The 25,355-nt window shown below is 40.3% G+C and overlaps 1 protein-coding gene across 4 annotated transcripts in view; it reads right to left on the reverse strand.

Moving 5' to 3' along the window:
* Nucleotides 1-326: 326 nt before the first annotated feature.
* CPLX2 (complexin 2) overlaps nucleotides 327-25,355 on the reverse strand; it is a 161,376-nt gene continuing 136,347 nt past the window's right edge. For all 4 annotated transcript variants that reach the window (XM_063447329.1, XM_063447327.1, XM_063447328.1 and 1 more), the window contains one exon: nucleotides 327-2,021. In XM_063447329.1, coding sequence (XP_063303399.1) covers nucleotides 1,824-2,021 — 198 coding nt within the window. In that variant the 3' untranslated portion in view covers nucleotides 327-1,823. The remainder of the gene's footprint in view (nucleotides 2,022-25,355) is intronic.

The following is a 25,355-nucleotide window of genomic DNA, read 5'->3' on the forward strand; positions in this document are numbered from 1 at the left end:
GCCCAACACGGTTAGTGAGTATTTAGAACTCTATAATATATCTCTAGATTTCTCCAGTTTTACATCTTTTCAATAGGTGCAGCTGCCTATAACTCAATTGTTTAGCACTCTAATTCCACAGCTGTACCTGAGTTTTCTCTAGTATTCTTGCTGTATAGAACTCTCTAGTATATCTTTACAATTGTCCCTGTAATATTTCCCAAATACCTAATGGGCACAGATACCTATACAAATGTTTAGTTTATTTTTTTTACAATTTATTGGAATGTATTAGTATAAATATTATTTTAGGGCTTTTCTACATTTAATTTAGGATTAGCACTTATTTATGTATATCTATATATTTGTTTTTTTAAATTTAACATTACAAAAACTTTTCATGATGGAAAAATCGTTAAGTTTATCAGTGTTCATTATTTGGTCCATTATAATCAAACCAAACAAACTAAGTAACCTTGTTACAGGGATAATAAAGAAGACAAAACACACACACACACACAAATATATACAGATAGAAACACTTCACTTTGGTTCGATTACAAAACCCCCCCCAAAAAACTTAGACCAAAAAAAAAAAGACATTTCCAAAGACTCCCGTAAAATGCCTGCCCTTTTTCGAGGGTGACAAATGAGATAAACAAACAAACTGATGGAGCTGATGAATGCAGACAGGTGAATGTATGTTTGAACAATGTAGTTCTATTCTGGTACTTAATTTACATATGTAAACAGTCAATATGGGTGATCTGCACAGGACTAAGACAGACAGTGTTTTCAATTTTCAAAAAAAGAGGCATCAAACACTCATACTTTTCCTAAGCATGCAATCAGCATTACAGTCATAGAAGTCTAAAAGAAGTCTCTTGGTCCATGTCAAAGTACTGATGAGGGTTGGCTCCAAGCCTTCTGACTCATCTTTAATTGTTCCTGTTCGTTGAGGACCATTGCTAAGAGGTGTGCAGTTTGCATCCAGCTCCCACATTGCACCATAACTGATTAAGTGTAGATAGGAATGCATATTGACCAGCTCTCTTGGAAAAGACAAGAAGTATATTTAAGAAAGACTTAACGAGGGAAGCTGTGCACTGCATGTCCCTTTAGCATTGGAGACATAAGGAAAAAGTGAGCAGAAAAGTGTTAAAAAAAACCTCAATATACATGATACAGATGGCAACACAGCAGGATTTCATTGCATGCCTTTCATAACATATCCCAAGTTTCCAAGTATCACACCGAGTGAATCCCGGTTACGAGATGCAGGGAGAAGATCTGTACATCAACATACGAATTCAGTCACTTTTATTTACTTGCATCCTCACGGGAAGAGTGTTTTTACGATTTTTAATGTTATTTAGAATTTTTTTTTTAATGTTATTTAGCAAATTTATGTGGAGCAGGAATATAACCCCTGTCTGACCTTCCAACTAAGAATCCTGCCCAGCACTGAGCATGTGTAGAATTGCTCCAAAATGGGCAGGAGCTGAATATTCCGTCACGGCATATAATAACTTTTAAGAAGCAGTGACAGTCTTGGTCCGTGCAATATTGTGTGAGGCAAGAAGCCCAATCTCCCAAATATGTATATAAATCAGCAAAAGTCATGTTTTGTATGCACGTGTGTGTGCCTGCATATATGAATGTATGTTTACATTTGTTTGTGCAGACCATCCGATATTTGTGCTAAAGCTTGTTATGCTAATCTGTGTTATCAATGTGTGTGCTTTTGTGTATTTCTCTTAGTCTAGGTTTCCATTGGCTTTCCCTTTTTCTTGTTGCTGGACATAAGTTTGGCTGGAGCAGAAGTCCCAAATTGGTGGTTTTGGTTACTTTTTGAACATGTCTTGAAGTGGTCCTGGAAGGTACTTGAGTACGGTGTCCAAAATGCTTTCTTCTTCTTCTTCATCATCATCCCCACAGCCAGGTGGGATTGCTTTCTTGGGACGAGTCAAACTGCCCTCACAAGGTTGTTCCATAGCAGCCTTCTCTTCAGCTTCCTTCTCCTCCTTCTTCTTCAAGCCATACTACAAGATGGAAAAAGAATATGTCAAAGATATAGAGACAGCATGAGAATATCTATTGGGATGCAATTTTATATCAAAAATGTGTATTTATTTTAGGAGACTTAAATGAGTTTCAGAGCTCTTTGTGCATTTTTTCTGTACTTTTTTTTTTATAGACCTGATTCTCTGCTGCTGGATTCCTGAGCTATATATTCTTGGTGGGGATAATACCACCTATGCCTATTGGATTGAGAAATCCTTACTTTGGTCTAATGCATGTGAGTAGATGTTTACCATTTTACTGTGTTTTACACTTTATTGCAATGGTGTGCACAATTGTGGTATTACTTCTCTTAGATATAGATATTCATGGAGATAGACCCACATCTATATATTAGAGGAGGGATCATACCACTTCAAGCTATATCTCTGGAGCCAGTACTTAGGCTCCATAATATGTGAGTGAACACCTTTTATATATACCTACTCTTGCTAATTAACTCAGCATACTACACTATATACTTTTATTTGTCTTCAATATTTTATATCTATTGTCACAAGGACTACCTGAAAAGCCTGCATTACATTATATCCTTAGACGGGGATCATTCTGTCCAGTAGTTTAAATCAGAGCTGAATTCAAGCTCCCTTAAAGTGTGAGTGCACAATTGTATTTACCTATCTATTCTATTCTATTCTATTCTAAGAAGTTGTTACACTATTAGGTATTTTCTCTCTCCTTTTTGTCATTGCATATCTCCAAAAGATTATGTCAGATACAACACATATTTTTCTGTTTTATACTTAAATGAGAATGCCCAACTATTAATATAATTGGTATTTATAAAGCGCCAACATATTCCGCAGCGCTGTACAATTGGGAAAAAGACGATACTGTATAAACAGACCAGTACAAAAGGTTATCCAAGGTTAAAATGGGGAGATGAGACAAGAGGTAGCAGAGGTATTTGGAGGTTATGGCAGAGATAATTAATCATATAATTTCAGTAACTGATAACATGTGAAGGGAATAAGGAGTTGATTGACTGTGGTTCCAAAACAGCTGGCAGAGCATACTATATACTTAGATGGAACCAGGGTGGGTGGGTAGAGCCAAAAAGAATTGAAGAGGCTTTGTTGCAGATATGGTTTGGGTATTGGGCCTAAGGAGGAGTAGAGATACACAGTTATTTAAAGGAATTTAGAGCTAAGAGTGGCAAGCAGGAGGGAGAATTGGTAGAGCAAAATAATCATTTGTTGTATACATTTAAAGATTTGCCAATCAAATTATATCAGCCAGCTTATTAATAACTACATGTAACTGCAAGTACAAAATATTAAAATAGTAAACTATGGGTAACAATGGTAGCATTATTATATTAATGTAATAATTTAGTAACAAAAAGTATTCAGAAATCCACTGCAGCATCTTCTGAATGTCAAACTGTACCTTAAGGTTGCAGCGTTCAATTGAAGAGGTTTTGTTGCAGAGATCGTTTGGGGATTGGGTCTTAAGGTTGCAGTGTTCAATTGAAGAGGCTTTGTTGAAGAGATGGGTTGGGGATGGGTGATCCAACGACCAGTAAGAATGTATTGGTCATGAATAGCAGCCACAGATTGCTTAGGCTGCTTTGGCTGCTGTTTCTTGAGAGCTCTTATTCTCAGCACATGAGTGTCTAGCTAAAATTCTAATACATTGACATTTGTCAGCATCTCAAAAATACACTGAGGTATAACACATTGCAATGTACCGTGAATACATTAAGCCCCAACATTCTGAATTGAAGTAGCATTGTACATTTTGGGACCTTTAAATTTTTTGTAAATACCCTACAGGGTGACATGTCCATTGATACGGTGGTGGTTGAGGGAGATCAGTTAGGGAGATATACTTACCTTAAACTTTCCAACCGCACTGCTACCATGTTCTTGGTGCCACCATAGTTCTTATGCTCCTGGCATCTTATCTATATCTACATGAATCTATGGAACGGGGTGCATAGAGGATACTGCTAGACAGAATCTTTCAAAAAAAATCTCAAACTCGCACGATAAGGTGCCTCAGGCATCCATTACACCGTATACAAGATAATGCCTGTTCCTGTCAGTTATTGTAGCAAGACAAGTTAGAGACTTCACATGCTTATATTAAATGGACATAAACTTATGGTGCCATACAGTCTGGAGCGGCATCCCTCTCATCCAACAGGTAATTGAAGAAAAGCCTAGGCACTAAGATGTCACTTAAGGCACACTTTAATGGATAACAGAGCTTCATCATTCAATAAACTTTGCCTTAGGTAACTTGTGTGTGCCCAGTCTTTTCTTATATTACCTATCATTGATCGTGAACAACAAATCATGGGAATGGAAGCAAAGATTGCCACTACTCTGTCTCATCTTTTCATTCAATTGGAATCTCCCCTCCTCCCCCCCCCCCCAAAAAAAAAAAAAAAAAGTCAAAAAGAAGTTGTCATGAACAATCTATCTTTATGAAAAACTTAAATAGTTTCTTCAGCCATATACATGCACCTTGGGTCGGACAGTGTCTGAAAACCGACAGTTAGTCTCTATGGTCTTCTCTACTTCACTCCTTGCACAGAAACAGGGAAGACCAGAGAGACTAACTATCAGTTTTCAAACACTGTTTGACCCACCAAGGTGCATACATTTGGTTGAAGAATCCTGTGATACACTAGGTAGGGATTCATTTCTCATTTTGTACATACACTTCTTTTAAAAAATAAAATAATTTCCTTTTTAGAACTTGATGCAAAGATAAGTAACAGTCATCCTTTAAGTCCAGGATACTTTCATGAAAATTAGGTTCAGATTTTGAATTTATAATTGCATACACCATCATGTTTATTTGTCCAAAAGTTTCTTTGTGTTTGAGAATATTTCAGTGATGTAATACATGTTTGTAAAATGCTGTGTCTTTATTGCTTATGTTTGGGTTTTCTATCAAATTTGATATTAAAAATATGCTAAAATGTTCAACTATCAGAGTTATTTATCCCTTGAACTAAAGTTCTATTTTAAAAGAGAAAAAAGGAAATTGAATTCCTTTATATTATGAAGCAGATATATTATTTCATATTTTCCCTGACAGTTCAGTTACGGAGAGATATAATTGATAAGACTCTTATATCTGTGATGACTTCTAAGTAGACTATGCAACAGATAACCCTGATGACATAGTGCTCACATCCTAAGGTGAAATGAAGAATAATCAGGAGATCCATTTTATTTATTATGATTTTGTATAGACCTAGCATTACAGAAATAAAATAAAGATTTTCTGTACGGGTGGAATCTTAGAAGTCCAATTTATTGTGGCTTATCTCCCCTAAGTATCAACCTGACAGGATATTAAAGATGTGTGTCCTTCTGCCCACCTTGTGATTAGATGGGACATCTACAGGGCGATCGAGCTGCCTGAAGCAGATGATAAAGAGAGAAATGACTTGCCGCTGTAATATCAGACCCTTCATTGATGTCACTAAACATTCTGATCCTATACAGTGATGATAACATGCAGTTAATTTTGTAGCACAAGGTTACATATAAAAAGGGTTGTGTGAAACCAATTTCTATTTTGCGCGGCTTGTCATGTGCAATTACATATGTAACCTGAAAAAATAAATACATGTATTTTATCTGATGAGATTATAGTTTTAATTGCATGCGATTTACTGTGAGATTTACAAATGCAATCTTTGCAAGAAAACACTTTAATATAGGGTGTGCTGATATGTATATGATCATCTGTCTATGTATTAAATTTATTTAAAAAAAAACCATAACAAAAGGGCATTCTCAGGGCATCCACGATGAACACTTTTTAATGTGACAACATTGTATTACATTATGGTCAACATTTCGTTATGTACAATTTTGTCACATTAAAAACTGTTCATTGCGGAAGCCCTGACCATGCCGCTAAGTTATGGTGTGTGTGTGTAAATATAAATCTTTTTTTTTTTTTATATATAAATTTTATACACAGATGGATGCTCTTATACATATCAACACACCCAAGCACTGACAATGCACCTTTGTTGTAGTTTATATGGATAAGAGTATTGCACCCAGGCAAAAACTTGACGTTGAGTGCCGAGATTGTTTTGATATCTTATCAACCTACCTATCTCCATCTGTCCATCCCCCCCATCCATCCACCCCTTCATATTTACTTAATGTTGCAAAAAAAAGAGAGCATATACTAGATTTGTAGGTAAATATATATAATGGTGCCATTGTTTGCTACATATAAACACAGTGACTTAAAATATTGAGGTTTCAGTTCATAAGGACTTTCCTCAAGACAATATGGATTGAAACATCAATATTTTGTTGAAATCACTGTTTATATTTAGCGAATAAAGGCTCCATTATATATACTTAAAAGTCCAGCAAAGATATTGCGAAAGGATGTAGAGTGCTGGGTTTTTGCAAGGAGATTATGTATACATATGTGTGTGTGTAATATATCAAATAAAATATAATGTATTTCAAGCATGATTTGGATGCTGAAATTGTGTACACACACACACACACACACACACATATTTATATGTATAGACATATACACACACACACATATATATATATATATATATATATATATATATATATATATATATATATATATATACCGGTGTGTATATATATATTTAGATTCTAACTCATTTCATTGGAAACAATTGTGTTAAACATTCATAAAGCTTTCAAATAAAATACTGATTGAGGGATCTGGGGTTATTAAATAATTGATTGCCTGAGCTCACTGCACATCCTGCTCACAGTGTGATGTAATTCCAGTAAAATACAAGTTTAGCAGGCTAAGATTGCCACAAGGCATATGTATGTATATGTGTTTGTAGTATCAGTTAGTTAATTATACGTAGCTAAGATACTGTCATCACTGTACTGACCAGGTGCAGGAATGTAAGAACTGGAATTACGCGTCCCTCTCCTTTGTATCAGATGAGCCACGTGGTTAGACCGGATGGATGAGTTTAGACTCTATTTATTAAATAGGTTAAGGGTATGTGTGGGTGTAGTTAATTGTGGGAGGAGCTACAGTGCTATATAAGGAATGTACTCTATGTATTCAGTACTCAGACTTTGCTGTATTTTGGTGACGCTAGTCCCTCTGAGTCCCGATCGGTGATCCAATAAAGAATCTCTTCCTTCCTGAAGAAACCTGTGTCCATCTCTCTGTGCTTGGCTTCCGTCAGTTTCTCCGGTATCATTTGGTGCATTGGCCGGGAAGCTCATCGTTCAACGGTAGCTGAGAGGCAGAGGCGTGAGACGGTCTATCTTTGCCCACGTTCTCTACGGCTGCACCCCTGAACTTCTGCGTGGACCTCCCTTCGTCTCGGCGCCACTGGTCTGTTGTCCAGGAGATCATCGGCCTCTACGTGAGAAGTGCTGGGGTGTCCCCGTCGATGAGTGTGAACTCAGGTTCAGGAACGAGGAGGTAAGACAACTGCTGTTTTAGACGGCAGGACCCACTAGGGGTATACCGATTGTGCGGTAGGCCCAAAGGGGTTTTGAATCTGTGTATCTGCCCCCTCTGTCGGAGGGAAGGAGCGAAGGCGCACCGCTCGATCGAACGCTCTTTAGTCAGACCGTTTGATTTGGTTAGTCAGGCGGGGTCCTGGTGTAAATAGCCCTAGCCGGACACCGGTGTCTTGTCTAGACTAGCGTTCTAGGGTGTATATTACGTTCGCTAGGTCGGAGGGACCGGGAGACTAAGCGGCGCCTGTGTAAATTCGGTTCGCTAGTTCTCATCCTATCTGGGCTAAGTGGGAAGGCGTGTAAATTTGGAACCCACTAGACTTTTGATAGTGCGACTAAGAGGCGCCTGTGTAAATTCGGTTCTCTAGCTCGCTATATATGTGGTGATTGGGCAGTGTGGCTAACCAAAACGGGTGTATATAGTTTTAGGTAGTCCATTCAAGGTACTGGCCAATAGTTTAGTTGGGAATTGTAAATGTGTTAACGATTGTTTTAGTAAAGTGTATATCTTGTTAGATAGCGCGAGCTCAGCCGTCTAGCGAGAGTGTTAATAGTGTGTTGCTGTATTATAGTGCACGGTACCATAACCCTGTATATTTACTGACATTATATAATAAGTACTAATCATTGTCGTCCATTGCATGTTTAACACCATAACCACTAATAATTGTATTGTGACCTTAACTTGTGCTTTGACCTATGCTAACCGTACTGTAACCGCTATTTGTAAAAGACGATGTTACTGGGGTGTGTTATAGACGGGTAATTCGTATATAGAGAATTATAGCGTGGGTGACTGTATAGTTACGCCAAAGGGCATAATATTGATTATATAGTGACTGGTGTAACAGCTGTGTGTGTACGGGAATTCCCTGAGTGTTTATTGTTATTGTGTACGTTTCACTTGGTAACCGTACCACGTGGTGCTGTTGCCAGAGGAAACGGGTGTGACTGTTGAATAGTACGCGTGTATAGTATTCGTTGTCGACGACGTTCCATTGTTAAGTATGGGTGCGTCGCAGTCAACGATTCCGGATCCCTTAGGATGTATGGTTAAGAATTTTAAAAAGGGATTCAAAGTTTGTGATTTTGGGGTAAAGATGTCTCCTGTACGTTTGGTCACTTTGTGTACTAGGGAGTGGCCTACTTTGGTTGCGGCATGGCCGCCACGTGGCAGTTTGGATCCAACTCTGGTACAGCGCTTACACGTGGCTGTATCGGGTAGGCCTGAACTTTACGGCCAGTTTCCTTATATTGACTGTTGGAGACAGGCCGTAAATGACTCGCCAAAATGGCTCCAGACATGCCGCGAGGAGCAGTGTCGCCTCATGGTAGCTAGGACTTGCTCGTCCACTAGGACTGGTGTTAGGCCCATTTTGGACACGCCCCCTGAGTCCGAGATCCCTTTGCCGCCCCCTTACTTTCCGTTAAGAAGAAGTGACGCAAACGCAGGAAGTCCTGCACCCCTCCCCTCATTACCCTCATCCACTTCCGCTTCCTCCTCCAGTACAGGATCCACCCCCCCTCGTACTAAATCTCCCCTTCCGGAACCAGAATCCACCCCCATTAGAAACGAATATCCTGATTTGGCGCCACTTCAGACTTCCGGTCAAGCTTCATCTAGCTCGGCTCGAAGTGTTTTATTTACGACCTTTTCCCAAAACCGACCTCCCACATCCCCATACCCTATCTCTCCCCGACCGGAACCCATGACTGACGCCTCTCTACGTAGCCCCATCCAAACCCGACAGTTGACTGGTGCCCAACAATTAAAGCACTATCAGATGCCTCTTCGTCTGAATCCCGGGTCAGCTTATATCGATGCCGCAGGTCAAATGGCACACGCTGACCCAGTCTTCGTATATGTCCCATTTACCACAACCGATCTTTTAAACTGGAAGACCCATAATTCCTCGTATACTGAGAAACCACAAGCTATGACTGATCTGTTCACCTCAATAGTACAGACGCATAATCCGACATGGGCTGATTGCCAGCAGTTACTAATGACTTTATTTAACAATGAGGAAAGGACAAGAATAAATCAAGCAGCCATTAAAGCATTAGAGGATAGAGCCCGTGCTTTGAACCAAGCCAATCCAGCAGCATGGGCCGCGACACACTATCCCAACACCGATCCCGATTGGAACGTAAATGGTGCTGATATGGTTCAACTCAGAGCCTATAGAGACGCTATAATTGCTGGCATGAAAGCCGGAGGAAAGAAAGCCATTAACATGTCGAAGACAGTTGAGGTGATCCAGAAAAGCGATGAAGCGCCCAGTGTCTTTTATGACCGATTATTGGAGGCATACCGCTTGTATACCCCCTTTAATCCGGAAGACGCAGACAATTCCCGAATGGTTAACTCCGCCTTTGTCAGCCAAGCATACGGAGATATTAAGCGCAAGCTACAAAAGTTAGAAGGGTTTGCAGGTATGTCCATCACCCAACTAATGGAGGTAGCAAATAAGGTCTATATGAACAGGGATACAGAAAGTAAGAAAGAGGAAGAGCGCAAGATGCGTAAAAAGGCTGATATGCTAGCGGTAGCGATCGCAGGCGTAGATAAACGGGGCCCAGATAGAGGCAATAATAGATGGAGTAGGGAGCCTTTGAGTAGGAATCAGTGCGCGTATTGCAAGGAAGAAGGGCATTGGAGGAACGAGTGTCCACAAAGAGAGCAGTACGAGAGAGACCAACCCAGGGCAGGCTACGGAAACTTTAGAGGTAGAGCGAGAGGTAGAGGAGGCCCCGGAGGGAGTAATGGTTATAGAGGGAGTAATGGGAACAGAGGAAGTGTTAGGGAAGACAGGTATATTCCAGCAGCGCAAAGGTCCCGCGATAGAGAAGGTAGGGACTTTGTAGGATTGGCTGACACTGTCATGGAGGACTATTGATACCGACCGGGCTCCATCCCCCTTGGTCGAGCGGAGCCTATGGTCGATGTATCAATAGGGGGGAAAAGGAGTGCGTTCATGATCGACACTGGTGCTGAACATTCAGTGGTGACTAATCTAGTTGCTCCTCCATCTGGAAGGACTATTACTGTGATAGGAGCAACTGGAAGAAGTGCTGAAAAACCGGTTCTTAAAAGTCGACTCTGTACATTGGGAGGCCACGTAGTAAAACACCAATTCCTTTATATGCCTGAATGTCCAGTCCAATTGCTGGGACGTGATATGCTATCAAAATTACAAGCGCAGATTACGTTCCTACCAAATGGAACAACATCCTTAAAGTTTAATGGACCTTCAGGTATTATGACTTTATCCGTACCAAAGGAAGAAGAGTGGCGACTTTATACAGTGTTGACTAGCCAAAACCCTAGGAGTGATGAGACATTGTTTAACATACCAGGAGTTTGGGCAGAGAACAACCCACCAGGACTGGCCCGCAATATTCCACCAATAAAAATTTAACTGAAACATGGGGTTTATCCAGTGAGCCTAAGACAATATCACATTCCGCAGAAGGCTAAGAAGAACATCCAATCCTATCTGGATAAGTTCATACGGTATGGTATCCTAAAATTCTGTACTTCCCCCTGGAACACCCCATTGCTGCCTGTTCAAAAGCCCGGTACAGATGAGTATCGACCTGTACAGGACTTAAGAGCAGTCAATGATGCGGTTGTTAGCATACATCCAGTTGTACCCAATCCATATAACCTGCTTGCTTTAATTCCGGGCGGGGCTACTTACTTCACAGTCTTAGATCTCAAAGATGCCTTCTTTTGCCTCCGAATTGCCGCAGAAAGCCAATGTATTTTCGCTTTCCAATGGGAGAACGCTGTAACGGGCTCAAAACGCCAAATGACTTGGACAAGACTGCCCCAAGGGTTTAAAAATTCACCTACCCTATTTGGTTCAGCTCTAAGTCAAGATCTACTGGATTTCGAGTCTATCCCAGGAGAATGTGTATTGTTACAATATGTAGATGACTTGTTGATAGCAGCAGTTACAAAAGAAAAATGTCAGCAAGCAACGCACGATCTACTACATATTCTCTGGAAGGCAGGATACAAGGTGTCCAGGAAGAAGGCTCAGTTGTGTTTGCCAACTGTCAAGTATCTGGGATTCCATATCTCTGAAGGTCAAAGGATTATGGGGCCAGAGAGAAAAGAAGCTGTCTGCCAAATACCAATACCCAAGAATAGAAGACAAGTGCGAGAATTCTTGGGGGCAGCAGGCTTCTGTAGGATATGGATTCCCAGCTATGCGATACTGGCAAAACCTCTGTACGCAGCCATCAAAGGTACAGAGCACGACCCCTTCTTATGGACCCAAGAACAGCAAACGGCATTTGAAGATGTGAAGAAGGCTTTGATGAGTGCCCCAGCATTAGGTCTACCTGATCACACACGACCATTCTACTTATATGTACACGAGCAAAGAAGAATGGCTGTGGGAGTATTGACACAGTACTTGGGATCATGGCAAAGACCTGTTGCCTACATGTCTAAGCAACTGGATGCAGTGGCCAGCGGACTTCCACCTTGTCTAAGAGCCGTAGCTGCAGCCGCCCTGCTAGTAGCTGAAGCCGATAAACTCACTCTGGGTCAAGAACTTTATGTACGAGTCCCACATGCAGTACAGACGTTGTTGGATTACAAAGGAAATCATTGGTTTAGTAACAGCCGTATGACCAAGTATCAAGCAATGTTGTGTGAAAACCCAAGAGTGCATTTAGAGACTGTAAACACCTTAAATCCAGCTACCCTTTTGCCGCAACCTACTGAAAGTCAACATGATTGTTTGGAAGTAATGGATGAAGTATTTTCAAGTAGACCAGATCTTCGTGATTTTCCCATCCAGAACCCCGATGTTCAATATTACACCGACGGCAGTAGTTATGTGAAAGAAGGGATCCGCTATGCAGGATATGCAGTGACAACAATAGACAAGGTGATAGAAGCTCGGCCACTGGCGAAAGGAACATCAGCACAAAAGGCAGAATTAATAGCACTAACACGAGCGTTACAATTGGCTGAAGGTTTAAGAGTAAATATCTATACGGACTCTAAGTATGCGTTTTTAACCACTCATGCCCACGGAGCTTTGTATAAAGAAAGAGGACTACTGAATTCAGAAGGCAAAGAAATCAAGTACGCAGCTGAAATCCTACAACTATTGGAAGCAGTGTGGGAGCCGAAAGAAGTCGGTATCATACATTGTCGAGCGCATCTGAGAGGAGATGGTGATGTAACCAAGGGAAATCGGATGGCAGATAGTGCAGCTAAGCGTGCTGCTGAATCAGGAAGACAGGAGTATGTGGGGCATATAGCTGCTCTTATACCAACTCCACTGTCCCAATGGACTCCAGTTTATACAGCTCAAGAAGAGGAGTGGTTAAAGACTGAACCGGGAAAGTATTTGGAGAACAAGTGGTATCAGCTAGAAGATGGAAGAATAGTCATACCAGCATCACTAGCGGTAGAAATTGTCCAAAATTATCACAACGGGACACATTCTGGGAGAGACAGTACTGAAGAATCTCTCAGGAAACATTTCTACATACCAAGATTGTCCAACTTGACTCAGGCCATTGTACGCAGATGTGTAACGTGTGCTAAGAATAATGCAAGACAAGGACCAGTAAAGCCACCAGGAGTCCAGTTTATGGGGGGACTCCCCATGTCCGATCTACAAATAGACTTTACAGTAATGCCTAAATCGGGTGGACATCGTTACCTGTTGGTAATTGTGTGCACCTATTCAGGCTGGGTAGAAGCATGTCCTACTCGTACAGAGAAAGCAGGAGAAGTTGTAAGATTCCTGCTACGAGAAATAATACCCCGATATGGACTACCCTGTTCTATAGGATCGGACAATGGTCCAGCTTTTGTTCATCAGTGCCTACAACAACTGACTCATATGCTTGGTATAAAGTGGAGGCTTCATACTGCATATAGACCCCAGAGTTCTGGTAAGGTAGAGAGAATGAATAGAACTATAAAGAACCAGTTGGCTAAAATGTGTCAGGAAACCCAACTTAAGTGGAACGTTCTCTTACCCATAGCTTTATTGCGAATCCGCAGTACCCCTACCAGAAGGATGGGCCTCTCTCCTTTTGAAATCATGTATGGGCGACCACCTCCCGTACTTGGTAACTTAAGGGGGGACTTGAGTCAGTTGGGAGAAGGAATTACCCGGCAGCAGGTTGTAGAGTTGGGTAAGACTATGGAGGAGGTACAGAAATGGGTACAAGATAGATTACCTGTGAATATTTATCCCCCTGTTCATAGTTATCATCCAGGAGACCAAGTGTGGATTAAAGAGTGGAATAATGTACCGTTAGGGCCCAAGTGGAGAGGTCCTTATGTTGTTCTTTTGTCTACCCCTACAGCGATAAAAGTAGCCGAAGTAACTCCGTGGATACATCACTCCAGGGTTAAACCAGCAGCAGTCGATTCTTGGCAAATTACAGCAGATCCAGAGAATCCCTGCAAGATCCGGTTGAAACGCACTACTCAGTCGGAGTAACGAGGAATTATTGTGGATTACAAATTTTATTGTTACAGGTGTGAGTGAGAAGGCCATAATAAAGCCTGTCCGCTTACCAACACATAGTGTATAAGCCAGGAAAGTCTCGAAGGGACACCTGTGAAGACGAGCAGAACTCCATTCCCTGCAGCCCTCACATCCTGGAAGCTGAGGTTCCATCGCACGGACGAAGACTGAGGATGAAGACGTCGAAAGAAGTGCTTTTGATTGTGTTTATTTATATGTGTTTTTATATTCAGGAAGGTAGAGGTACCGACACTCCTAGCTGTGAGGTATGCATTAAGACTACGAGAACAGGTAACCATATTTCCCAAACCCTAATTTGGCATTCACAATACGAATGTAAAGGAGAGGTATCAAGATGTAGATACCTAAATATAGACTATAGTGTGTGCCATTTAGGAGTAGGAGAACCTAAGTGCTTCAGTCCAGAGTATCAACCTCGTACAATTTGGTTGACTCTCAGGAATGGAGATCCTCAGGGGACCCTAATTAATAAGACGGTGTTAGAATCCGTACATTCTTCGGGTGTTCTGCTATTTGATGCATGTAAGGCGATATCAAGTGGTAGAAAACCGTGGAATGTATGTGGGGATCTTAGATGGGAGAGGACGTATGGGTCTAATGATAAATATATTTGTCCCAGTAGTAAAAATAAATATGTGAGTCCTAGATGCCCAAATAAAGACTATAACTTTTGTCCATATTGGTCTTGTGTGGGGTGGGCGACTTGGGGACAGACAGTAGATAAAGACATGATAGTGACTAAGTTGCCGACTAGCCCTTATTGTAAGTCTATGGAATGCAACCCAGTCCATATACTTATTAATAACCCCGACAAGTTCCTAGATAAGTATGGAAATTTATTTGGGTTTCAGATATACGGGACGGGTTTAGATCCTGGGACATTATTGTTTATAGGAATAGAGACTGATACGGTATCCTCCCAGACTCATCAAGTATACCATTCCTTTTATGAAGAGATGAGTATAGATAATAAGATCCCCCATAACGCTAAAAACCTGTTCATTGACCTAGCTGAAAGTATTGCCGGTAGTCTTAATGTTACCAACTGCTATGTGTGTGGAGGTACTAACATGGGAGACCAATGGCCTTGGGAAGCAAAGGAGGTAATGTCCGGTTCTGAGGCAGTTGACCAACTAATATCTACACAAGCCGATTATCATTTGAGTGTTAGAGGTAAATCTGAGTGGAGATTAAAGACCTCCATCATAGGTTATGTTTGCATAGCAAGGAAAGGAATAATGTATAATACTTCTGTAGGAGAATTAACTTGTCTAGGGCAAAAAGCTTATGATGATGATACTAAAAATACAACTTGGTGGTCGGCTTCAAATGTCTCAGAACCATCTAACCCGTTTGCTAGATATGCCAGTTTAAAGGATGTGTGGTTTGATTTATCCATCACATCTACCTGGAGAGCCCCAGCAAATTTGTACTGGATCTGTGGTAAGAAAGCCTATTCGGAGTTGCCACAGGACTGGGAAGGGGCATGTGTGTTGGGTATGCTCAAACCATCCTTCTTCTTGTTACCGATTGAAACAGGTGAGACTTTAGGTGTTAAAGTGTATGATGTGAATCATAGGAAGAAAAGGGGACCCTTAGAGATAGGCACCTGGGAAGATAATGAATGGCCTCCCCAGCGTATCATAGATTATTATGGGCCAGCCACGTGGGCAGAAGATGGTACCTTTGGTTATAGAACCCCAATTTATATGCTCAACCGTATTATAAGATTACAGGCGGTGGTTGAGATTATTACTAATGAGACCTCACAAGCACTCAATCTTCTAGCGAAGCATAATACCAGGATGAGGACAGCAGTGTACCAAAATAGATTAGCCTTGGATTACCTTTTGGCAGTAGAGGGAGGTGTATGTGGGAAGTTTAACCTGAGCAATTGCTGTCTTCAAATAGATGACGAAGGGCAAGCAATAGCTGAGCTTACTAGCCATATGGTTAAACTAGTGCAAGTGCCTACTCAGGTATGGAAAGGGTACAATCCAAGTAGTTGGTTTGGTAGCTGGTATGAGTGGTTTGGAGGGCTTAAGGCAGTGGTAGGTGGAGTCCTACTGATTTTACTGTTGTGTCTACTCCTACCGTGTCTTATACCCTTAGTAGTTAGGTCTGTGCAAAGCCTGATAGGAAGTATAGCAGAGAGGAAGGCTGCTGCACAGATAATGGCGATATATAAGTATAAGGCTCTAGATCAAGGAGAACCAATGCAGGAAGATGAGTGTTAAAAGATTCACATCATAAGATAAGTCTGGTCTGGTTCATGGTAACCTGAGGTATATGCAAACCAAGGTTAAGTGATGCCTCAAGTAATTGTGAAATATCAGAGGCATCAAAGGGGGGAATGTGATGTAATTCCAGTAAAATACAAGTTTAGCAGGCTAAGATTGCCACAAGGCATATGTATGTATATGTGTTTGTAGTATCAGTTAGTTAATTATACGTAGCTAAGATACTGTCATCACTGTACTGACCAGGTGCAGGAATGTAAGAACTGGAATTACGCGTCCCTCTCCTTTGTATCAGATGAGCCACGTGGTTAGACCGGATGGATGAGTTTAGACTCTATTTATTAAATAGGTTAAGGGTATGTGTGGGTGTAGTTAATTGTGGGAGGAGCTACAGTGCTATATAAGGAATGTACTCTATGTATTCAGTACTCAGACTTTGCTGTATTTTGGTGACGCTAGTCCCTCTGAGTCCCGATCGGTGATCCAATAAAGAATCTCTTCCTTCCTGAAGAAACCTGTGTCCATCTCTCTGTGCTTGGCTTCCGTCAGTTTCTCCGGTATCAACAGCATACCGAGCACTACTTAAAATGAGATGTGTCAGCAAAAAAACAAAGAGGACAAGGGGCATCATGAAAGGAAAGGAAAAAGGGAAAACAGCTGGAAGAGGATGAAAATAAATATTAATAAAAACATGAGCGATAAAAATAAAATGAAGTCATAAATAAAATATATCAAAAGCTTTGCCAAATAAAAAATATATATAAATACCATGTAAGTATAATGCTCTTGGTTAAGATTTAAAACGCTCAAAGAATGTCGGATTACCAGATATATAAATATTTATACACATATACATTGTAAATCTGATGTGTATACATCTTTTCAGTTCTGTTTTGTTCTACTTTTTCCGAGTTCGTGTCTCCAAGTTCATTGCTCTTGATTGTTCTCATGGGAGATTTACAAAGTAAGACTCTGAAGTACCAGATTTAAGTATGTGCCTTCCTCCTTCTAAACTGCATCTATCTAGTACGTATACTACATAGAACAAGGAGACATTCAAGCTAACGAAAAATGATCAAATGTTTAACAGACACTGTTTACACTAAATTTGAAGGAAGAAATACCAAAGGTTTCCAGAAAATGAATATTGAACCTCAACCAACAGGAAAGTGATAGGGTCAAAAAGCAGAATTGTAGGGAAAATGAAAAGCAAAGAAGAGGTGATAAAGTCCCTTCTCCTTTTAGCATCTGTTGGCTGGATCTGACAAATTCAGATCAGACGTAAAGCTGTCCAAAGTACGTCTTTATCCTCTTTTGACCAAGCTTCCATTTCTGTCCGGTCCAAACACAAATACATTAAATGCACGCATTTTAGTTGGAAATGTATTTGTTATTTGCACATATTCCAGCTATATTTGTGATGTAAATATTACACATTACAGTGAAGCGTATATTATGGGAACTTAATGCCACTGTGAGTTTCTGGAGAGATCATAAATCACAAGACATATCTCTTTGTTAGTCTCACTGTATTATGGGAAATTAGAACCAATGAATTGTTCAAGGTCATGCGGAGTATTTTGGTATTTAATGTATGGTACAATGCTATTACAGGTATGATTTGGATCTTGAAATATTATATATATATATATATATACACACACAATATATATATATATATTGTAACTAAATAAAATAATATTTACACTATATGTGTGTATGTGTGCGAATCTGTGCGTATATATATATATATATATTTTTAACAAAATGAGACGTTCTTGTGTTGAATTTGTGTTTAGCTCTGTAAATTAATGCATAGAGTATACAAGAAAATATTCATGACAAACAATGAAATTCATTTTTTTGGATCTTCTAAGATTACAAACACCACGATTTGACTTCGAGGTGAAATTAAGGAGGAGGAGGGGATTTCATGTTTGAAGGTCACCTTGCATTAAATGAAGCATGTCTAAGAAGGCATCCATGCAACATTGATTCTTCCTCTTCCACTGTTGGATGACATTGTAATAGATAGATTGAGGGATCTATGGATCATTGATTCTGCCCCACCCTCATCAGTCAAACAGAAGAGGGACGATACAAAGAACACTGTACTCTTCTAGTATAAAATGAAGAAAGAAATAATTCCATTTCATAATCATTGCTGAAGTGAAAAACTACTTGTATAACTGAAATACCCCAAATAAATACAAAATCCTTAACTGTGAAATTCACAATCAGATTAATTTTGTGCCTGGAAATAACCGCCATTGATTACAAGACCTTACAAAGTAATGTGGAGCTGGGACGGAGTTCTACAGAGTTATTTACCAACGGGTGTATTATCAAGATTTCAAAGTGAATTTAAAGTTTTAGATAAAATAGTCAAATACAATACAATATGACAGCTTTACTTTCATCACAGGAAGTAGTATCCACAGGAAGTTTTCCAGAGCAGCAGAGAGGGGCCATTATCATTATAAGTACTGTCACATTTTGGCACAGCAAATCTTGTTTGCTCTGTGCAGATGCCCATGACCACAACTTACTTACATTGCACACAAGGCTATGGACTAGCTACAGAACACCTAGGGATCAGCAGTCCAAACATTATCATTGTTAACATGCCAACAAGGTATTTTGTGCAAGTAATTTATTTATTTATCATCTTCAGAACATAGTGTAATGGTTTGTACAGGTCTTAGTGATATGTCGATTTATGGGTATATACCATTATTTTTGTCTGTGTGTCTGATGTGAGTCTGAGTTTTGGGACCTTGCTATTAATTACATGGACTCTGTTGCTATGATGATCCCAGAGGAGAGGCTTTTCTCAATTTCCATTACTAAGTTACAAGGAGGAAGATGAATGGGGCGTGTCTAAAGTGCCTGACCGATAAATGAATGAGGAGAACCATCATCAGGATGTGGGATGTCAGGTCACGTGTAAGGAAGAAGGAAATTAGAAGTTGATTGGTTGAGGACACTGCTCAGACCTATAGCTGGACCAATGGGTTATTGGATGGGGAAATGTTGATGGTGTTTGTTCGCAAGATGTTATGCATCACTGTTAGGTCTGTGAGTGCAATATTCAGCTTAGAATTTCTTACAGGGTTAGAATTTTTACTTTAGTAAACAACCCTTCAAGTGTATTTTACAGGGTTACACTATTGTATATTTTTGTGTTCCTTTGGCATAGGCTGTATCTCTCTTGATATTATTATTTTGTATTAGTTAGCATATTAAGCCATTTTAATCACCATTTTGCATACTCACTAAAGTTATTAAGCGATTATATAAAGTGAAAATAGCAAGAATTTTAAAGTATCTCTTAAAATTTAAGCCTAAATTGTCAAATTAGAAATATTTACTATTCAATTCTATTTTCAATTCAGCTATTTTGGCCTTACTTCTAAAAAATTCACTTTGAATTTTCCAATTTTCTCTCTTTAATGAATAACCCTGATAGTGATTAATTGAAAATTACCTCCTGACCCTTATATGGTTTAACACTTTCTCTATTATGTAGGGATAATTGTGGGGCACTGAAAACCACTAACATGGCCATAAACAAATGATGACTTTAAAGGAAATTGTCTTGTCCTCCAAATTTCCCAGATCTCAATCTGATTGATCATCTGTGGGATGTGCTGGAACAACCAATCTGATCCATGAAGTCCCCACCTCACAACTTGCAGGACTTAAAGGATCTGCTGTTAATGTCTTACTGCCAGATACCACACAACACATTCAGAGGTCTTGTGGAGTCCATATCAGAGCTGTTTTTGCAGCACAAGGAGACCTACACGATATTAGGCAGGTGGTTTTCTTGTTGTGGTTGATGTAATTCATGGTACGGTTTAATAGGTTGGCAAGACTAAAATACTCAGAGTCTGTTAAAATCCTAGTAAATTAGAGTGAGGTCCAGTTACATTAAATGGAAATGTACCACTTTTAACCTTAATAAAATCCTTTTTAATGCCAATTACATGACCTCTCAGTGGCGGATCCAGGGGGGGGGGGGGGCAATGAGGCAATTGCCCCCCCCCCCCCTGAGAAAACCGATGGTCTCCCTCTCCCCTGCCAGCACATGCAGGTGCTAGCCCTGCAATGTGCCTGTGGACCGGAGGGGAGATCAGAGATATCCCTCCCCGGTCCGCAGGCACTATGCGGACAGCCCGCAGGGGAGGGAGAGGGAGGGAGAGAGGACCTGGGAGCTCTTACCTGCAGCTCCTCCGGGTCCTCCTCTCGCGAGCACGGAGCGTTGCCGCAGTTACCACGGCAACGTTCCAAATCTCGCGAGAGTGAACTCTAGCCCTGGAGTTATGGGCTAGAGTTCACTCTCCCCACTGGGCCACCAGGAAATCCCACTAGGACCACCAGGATCAAGAAATGTCGTCCCCCCCTCCTCAATAAAGGTAAGAAGGGAGGGGGGGGACATCAATATTTATTTTAATTAAATAATTTTATTTATATATTATAAAAAAAAGCCCCCCCCTACCCTTATCACACAAACACACACACACTCTACACACATACACTGCCCCCCATACACACACATTGCCCCCCATACTGCCCCATACACACACATTGCCCCCCCCTACTGCCCCATACACACAAACTGCCCCCATACACATACTGCCCCCATACACACACACATACTGCCCCTATACACATACTGACCCCCATACACATACTGCCCCCCATACACACATACTGCCCCCCATACACACATACTGCCCCCATACACATACTGCCCCCCATACACACACACACACACACACACACTGCCCCCCATACACACATACTGCCCCCATACTGCCCCCCATACACACATTGCCCCCCATACACACACTGCCCCCATACTGCCCCCATACACATACACTGCTCCCCATACACATACTGCCCCCATACACACACACACTCTACATACATACACTACCCCCATACACACACACTGCTCCCATACACTGCCGTCCCATACACACACATTGCCCACACTCACACATACACTGCAATACTCACACACACACACACACACACTGCAACTGTTACACACACATACTGTCCCACACATACACTGCATCCCTGACATACACTGCCACCCTCACTCACACACTACAACCTTCACACACACACACACACACACTGCTCACACACTGTCCCCCTCACACACACTGCACCCCTTACACATTGCACCACTCACACACACCACTGCTCCTATGCCCTACTACAGCCCCATTTCCCAGCAGACCTCAGGTAAGTTGTCAAACTGTTCTTAAACGGTTTGACTACTTACTCTGGGAGGGGGTCACGGCACTATTGACACCATAACCACTACACTGAGCTGTAGTGGTTAATGTGTCTGGATTATTTCTTTAAATAATCTACAAGTGCCCCTCCCGAGATCAGTAAGTAGTGGTTTTTACTTTGGTAAACACAAAAATGGATTATTCGCTAATCACTGAATTAAATTGCAAAATTTAAGTGACATTAGCGGAGTCACAGAATATTTCCACATCTACATGTTTTGTCTTAATTTTACCGTTCAGTTTTGAGTTTGCTAAAATTCATTGTTTTGTGCATAAACCCCACACTGGGGTGATTAAACAACAAGAGAAAAAAATTGAGAATGTTACACTTCTTAATAAACAAAAATTCTATTCTATTACCAGTTGTATAGAATCCACAAATATCTCTGTAATATCTTGTTCATCAAAAGAAAAATGTATTTCTCCAGGCAATATTTTCATAGTTCCCAGAAAACAGAATTCAAAATTAGCTTTTATCATGCAATCAGTGCAAAGAGCAGATTATTGATGCTTGATAATTACATATAACATTTACCCTATTTCTACAATTTCAGAATGTGTTCACTTTTCTATCTATCTATCTATCTATCTACATGTTTGAAAATTTGAATAAATGTAATCTATTTATTTCGGGTATGAAATTCTACTCACCATAGCTACATTTTCAGTTGGCTTTTCTAAACTGTGTAAACCCATCAGTTCTTGAGGTGTTATTCCCTTCTCATAGCTAGAGATCTCTGAGCAACAAGATTCAAACAGATTCCAGATATGCATACACCAAGGTACAGAAGGGATGGGTGATATAGTACAATCTTGGAAACATCTAAAAAAACACTTACTAAAGTACAAAAGTGTGACTAAGGGAAATGTAAATAAAAGTTGGGGTAACATAGGTAAATACTTGATTATAGAGGACATTCTAGATGCATGCTATGCGATAACGTAGAGGTTAGTTGAGTCAACCATTCTATAAAGCCTGTGTAGACATATTAGTGTCCTAAGTGGGGAATCCAACACAGATACATACAGATGGCTTTTGTCTATGATCAGAAGCATGTTTCCTTGTTACATATGTGTTTCTAATGCTGTTCAGTGTGCTTCTTGTGTACATTTTAGTATTTAATACATATGTAACATAGAAAACCAGATTATAGTATTATCTATTCTGCCCAAAATAAAATCCAATGATCATTTGATGTATTTTGAAGGTGTACTATTACATGCCAGTAAGTTTTGATTTTGATTTTTTCTTTCTAAAGTTGGGTATCAGTCATTAAAGGGACACTATAGTCACCAGAACAACTACAGCTTATTTAATTTGTTCTGGTGAGTAGACTCATTTCCATTAGGCTTTTTGCAGAGAAAAGGCAGTGTTTACATTACAGCTTAGGAATATTTCCATTGGCAACTCCTCAGATGGCTGTTAGAAGTGATTCCTGGGGCAGTGCTGCACAGTGAACAGCACTGCCATTCAGTGTATCCACCCTTTGCATGGAGACTACTGAACTTTCCTCATATAGATACATTGATTCAATGAGGAGATGCGGATTGGTCAGGGCTGTGTTTGGCCTGTACTGGCTCTGCCCCTGATCTGTCTCCTTGACAAGCTCATCCAATCCAAGGCTTTCCTACGTGAAAGCATTGTGATTTGCTCAGAACACAACTTGTTATGATGTCAGCCAAGCCGGCAGATCAGGGGCAGAGCTAGTTGCAGGAGACTTGACTAAAAGTACAATTTTGCTATATTTAGGAAGGTAATGTGGGGGGGGGGGGGGATGTTTGGCTTTCCTTCACCCAACAGAAAGGATAAATCTTACTACAGAGCACAGGTAGAAGGGGCATAACTAACAAAAGTGATGAAGAAGACTATACGAAGCAGGTTAGGTAGATACTGTGTAAGGTTAGGGAACACCATAAGAAGTTCTAACTGGTAGTTGTGACAAAAACAATAAAAAAAGTCATGTGAATTACTATGTCAATCTTAGTACATATGACATGGTAAGCGATCTTGCTTTTTGTCTCAAATGCTGATTTCAGGGGACGTAATTACTTTTAATGAATAAATCCTTAAATATAAGAATGCTGTCAATATTTATTATACAACAGAGTCATTTACCAAGGTGAGAATTATCAGTAATGCAAAATTAATTCAAAGGAAATTTCAACTTTTAAGCCGATATAGCTGAGCTGGAAGCATAGCTGAATTTTCCCAATTCGTCTATTTCAGGCTTAAGTTTTAAACTTGGTTTGAATTCCCACCAATTCTCACTTTAGTGAATAATCCCGCTAATATTATAAAAACATAGAAAATGTAACATTTTTGAAAAGGTGTTTCGGGGGCCAAAAAATAAATAAAAAAATAAAATATATAGTGTCATCTCACACTCCGGGATTAAGTCAATGATTAGGATTGCAGCTGGTATATTTTAGGATCAATAAGTGTTAATTAGTGTTTGCACTATTGCATTACTTTAGGAAGATGAAATGTCGCTGATCGAGTGAGGTGTGGACACTCATAATGTAAATTCCACCCTATTCTCTGGCTTCATTTTCATTGTGTGAATAGAAATGTCAGCAAAAAGTGATTTTCTTCACTCAGCCTTTACATCACCTGCTTGACAATTTGTAATGCAATTTGCTAGCGAGTGCTCCCTAAGACCTTGATCATTTTACCCATCGTCATGGTCAGTGGGCTTTTTAAGCATCACAAAGTAACACATCTCAGGAGGAGAAAAGCCAGATATGTTCTTTTCCTAGCGAATGTGAAATGTACATGGTGTAGTATTTACAAACTCAGTTTCCATGGCAACAAAGTGTTTCAGAACGTTTTAGGAATTTGCAGTCTGTGCATGTTTTTACACGCATGGAAAAAATACATAAGCCAACATGAAAGGGCTTTTTATTGTATCATGCTTTGACAAACTGTTCCCCAATGGGTAAAATTACATACAGCATCGTTTCAGAAGTGTATTTGTGCATGATTAGTGTTAAGAACAAACAGAAATTAAATGAGGGATATGAATGCCTAATAAAAACCTTGAAAGAATGTATGAATGCACACACGATAACTATTGTTAAGAACAATGCAATAGCTGCATGTTTAGTAATAAAAGGGGTTGGAAGTTGAAATGTATGTTTCTCCTAGAATAATAAATACAAATAAAATAAAAATTTGCTTAATTGTATATAAATGAGAACATCTCTTAAAGAAAAAACACTACAGGGCTCACTCTTCGAACAACTTAAAGGGATACTGTAGTGCCAGGAATACAAAGCTGAGTTCCTTGCACCCCCGATCCTTCTGCCTTTCCCCTCCCTCGCACCCCCTCCTACCTGGTAAATAAAGGGTTAAAAACCCTTTATTTACTTACCTTATCCCAGTGCCGATGTCCCTCGGTGCTGGGTCGAAGCTCCGCCCCCTCCTCCATGCCAAGATGAGTGAGGTCTAATGCGCATGCGCAAATGCCGCATGCGCTTTAGACCTCCCCATAGGAAAGCATTGAATCAATGCTTTCCTGTGCGGAAAATCTGATGCCGGAGGTCCTCATGCAGAGCGTGAGGACTTCCAGCATCAGATAACGGACCAAAAGTTGTTTAGATTCGGAAAGTGCCCCCCAGGGGCTGTCTAGATAGACAGCCACTGAGGGCAGACTTAGAGCTGCAATGTAAACATTGCAGTTCTTTGGAACTGCAATGTTTTACATTGCAGCACTAGGTGCAAAAGGGACACAGCACCCAGACCAC

The sequence above is a fragment of the Pelobates fuscus genome, chromosome 3 (assembly GCF_036172605.1).
Source record: "Pelobates fuscus isolate aPelFus1 chromosome 3, aPelFus1.pri, whole genome shotgun sequence".
In the NCBI taxonomy this organism is placed as follows: Eukaryota; Metazoa; Chordata; class Amphibia; order Anura; family Pelobatidae; genus Pelobates; species Pelobates fuscus.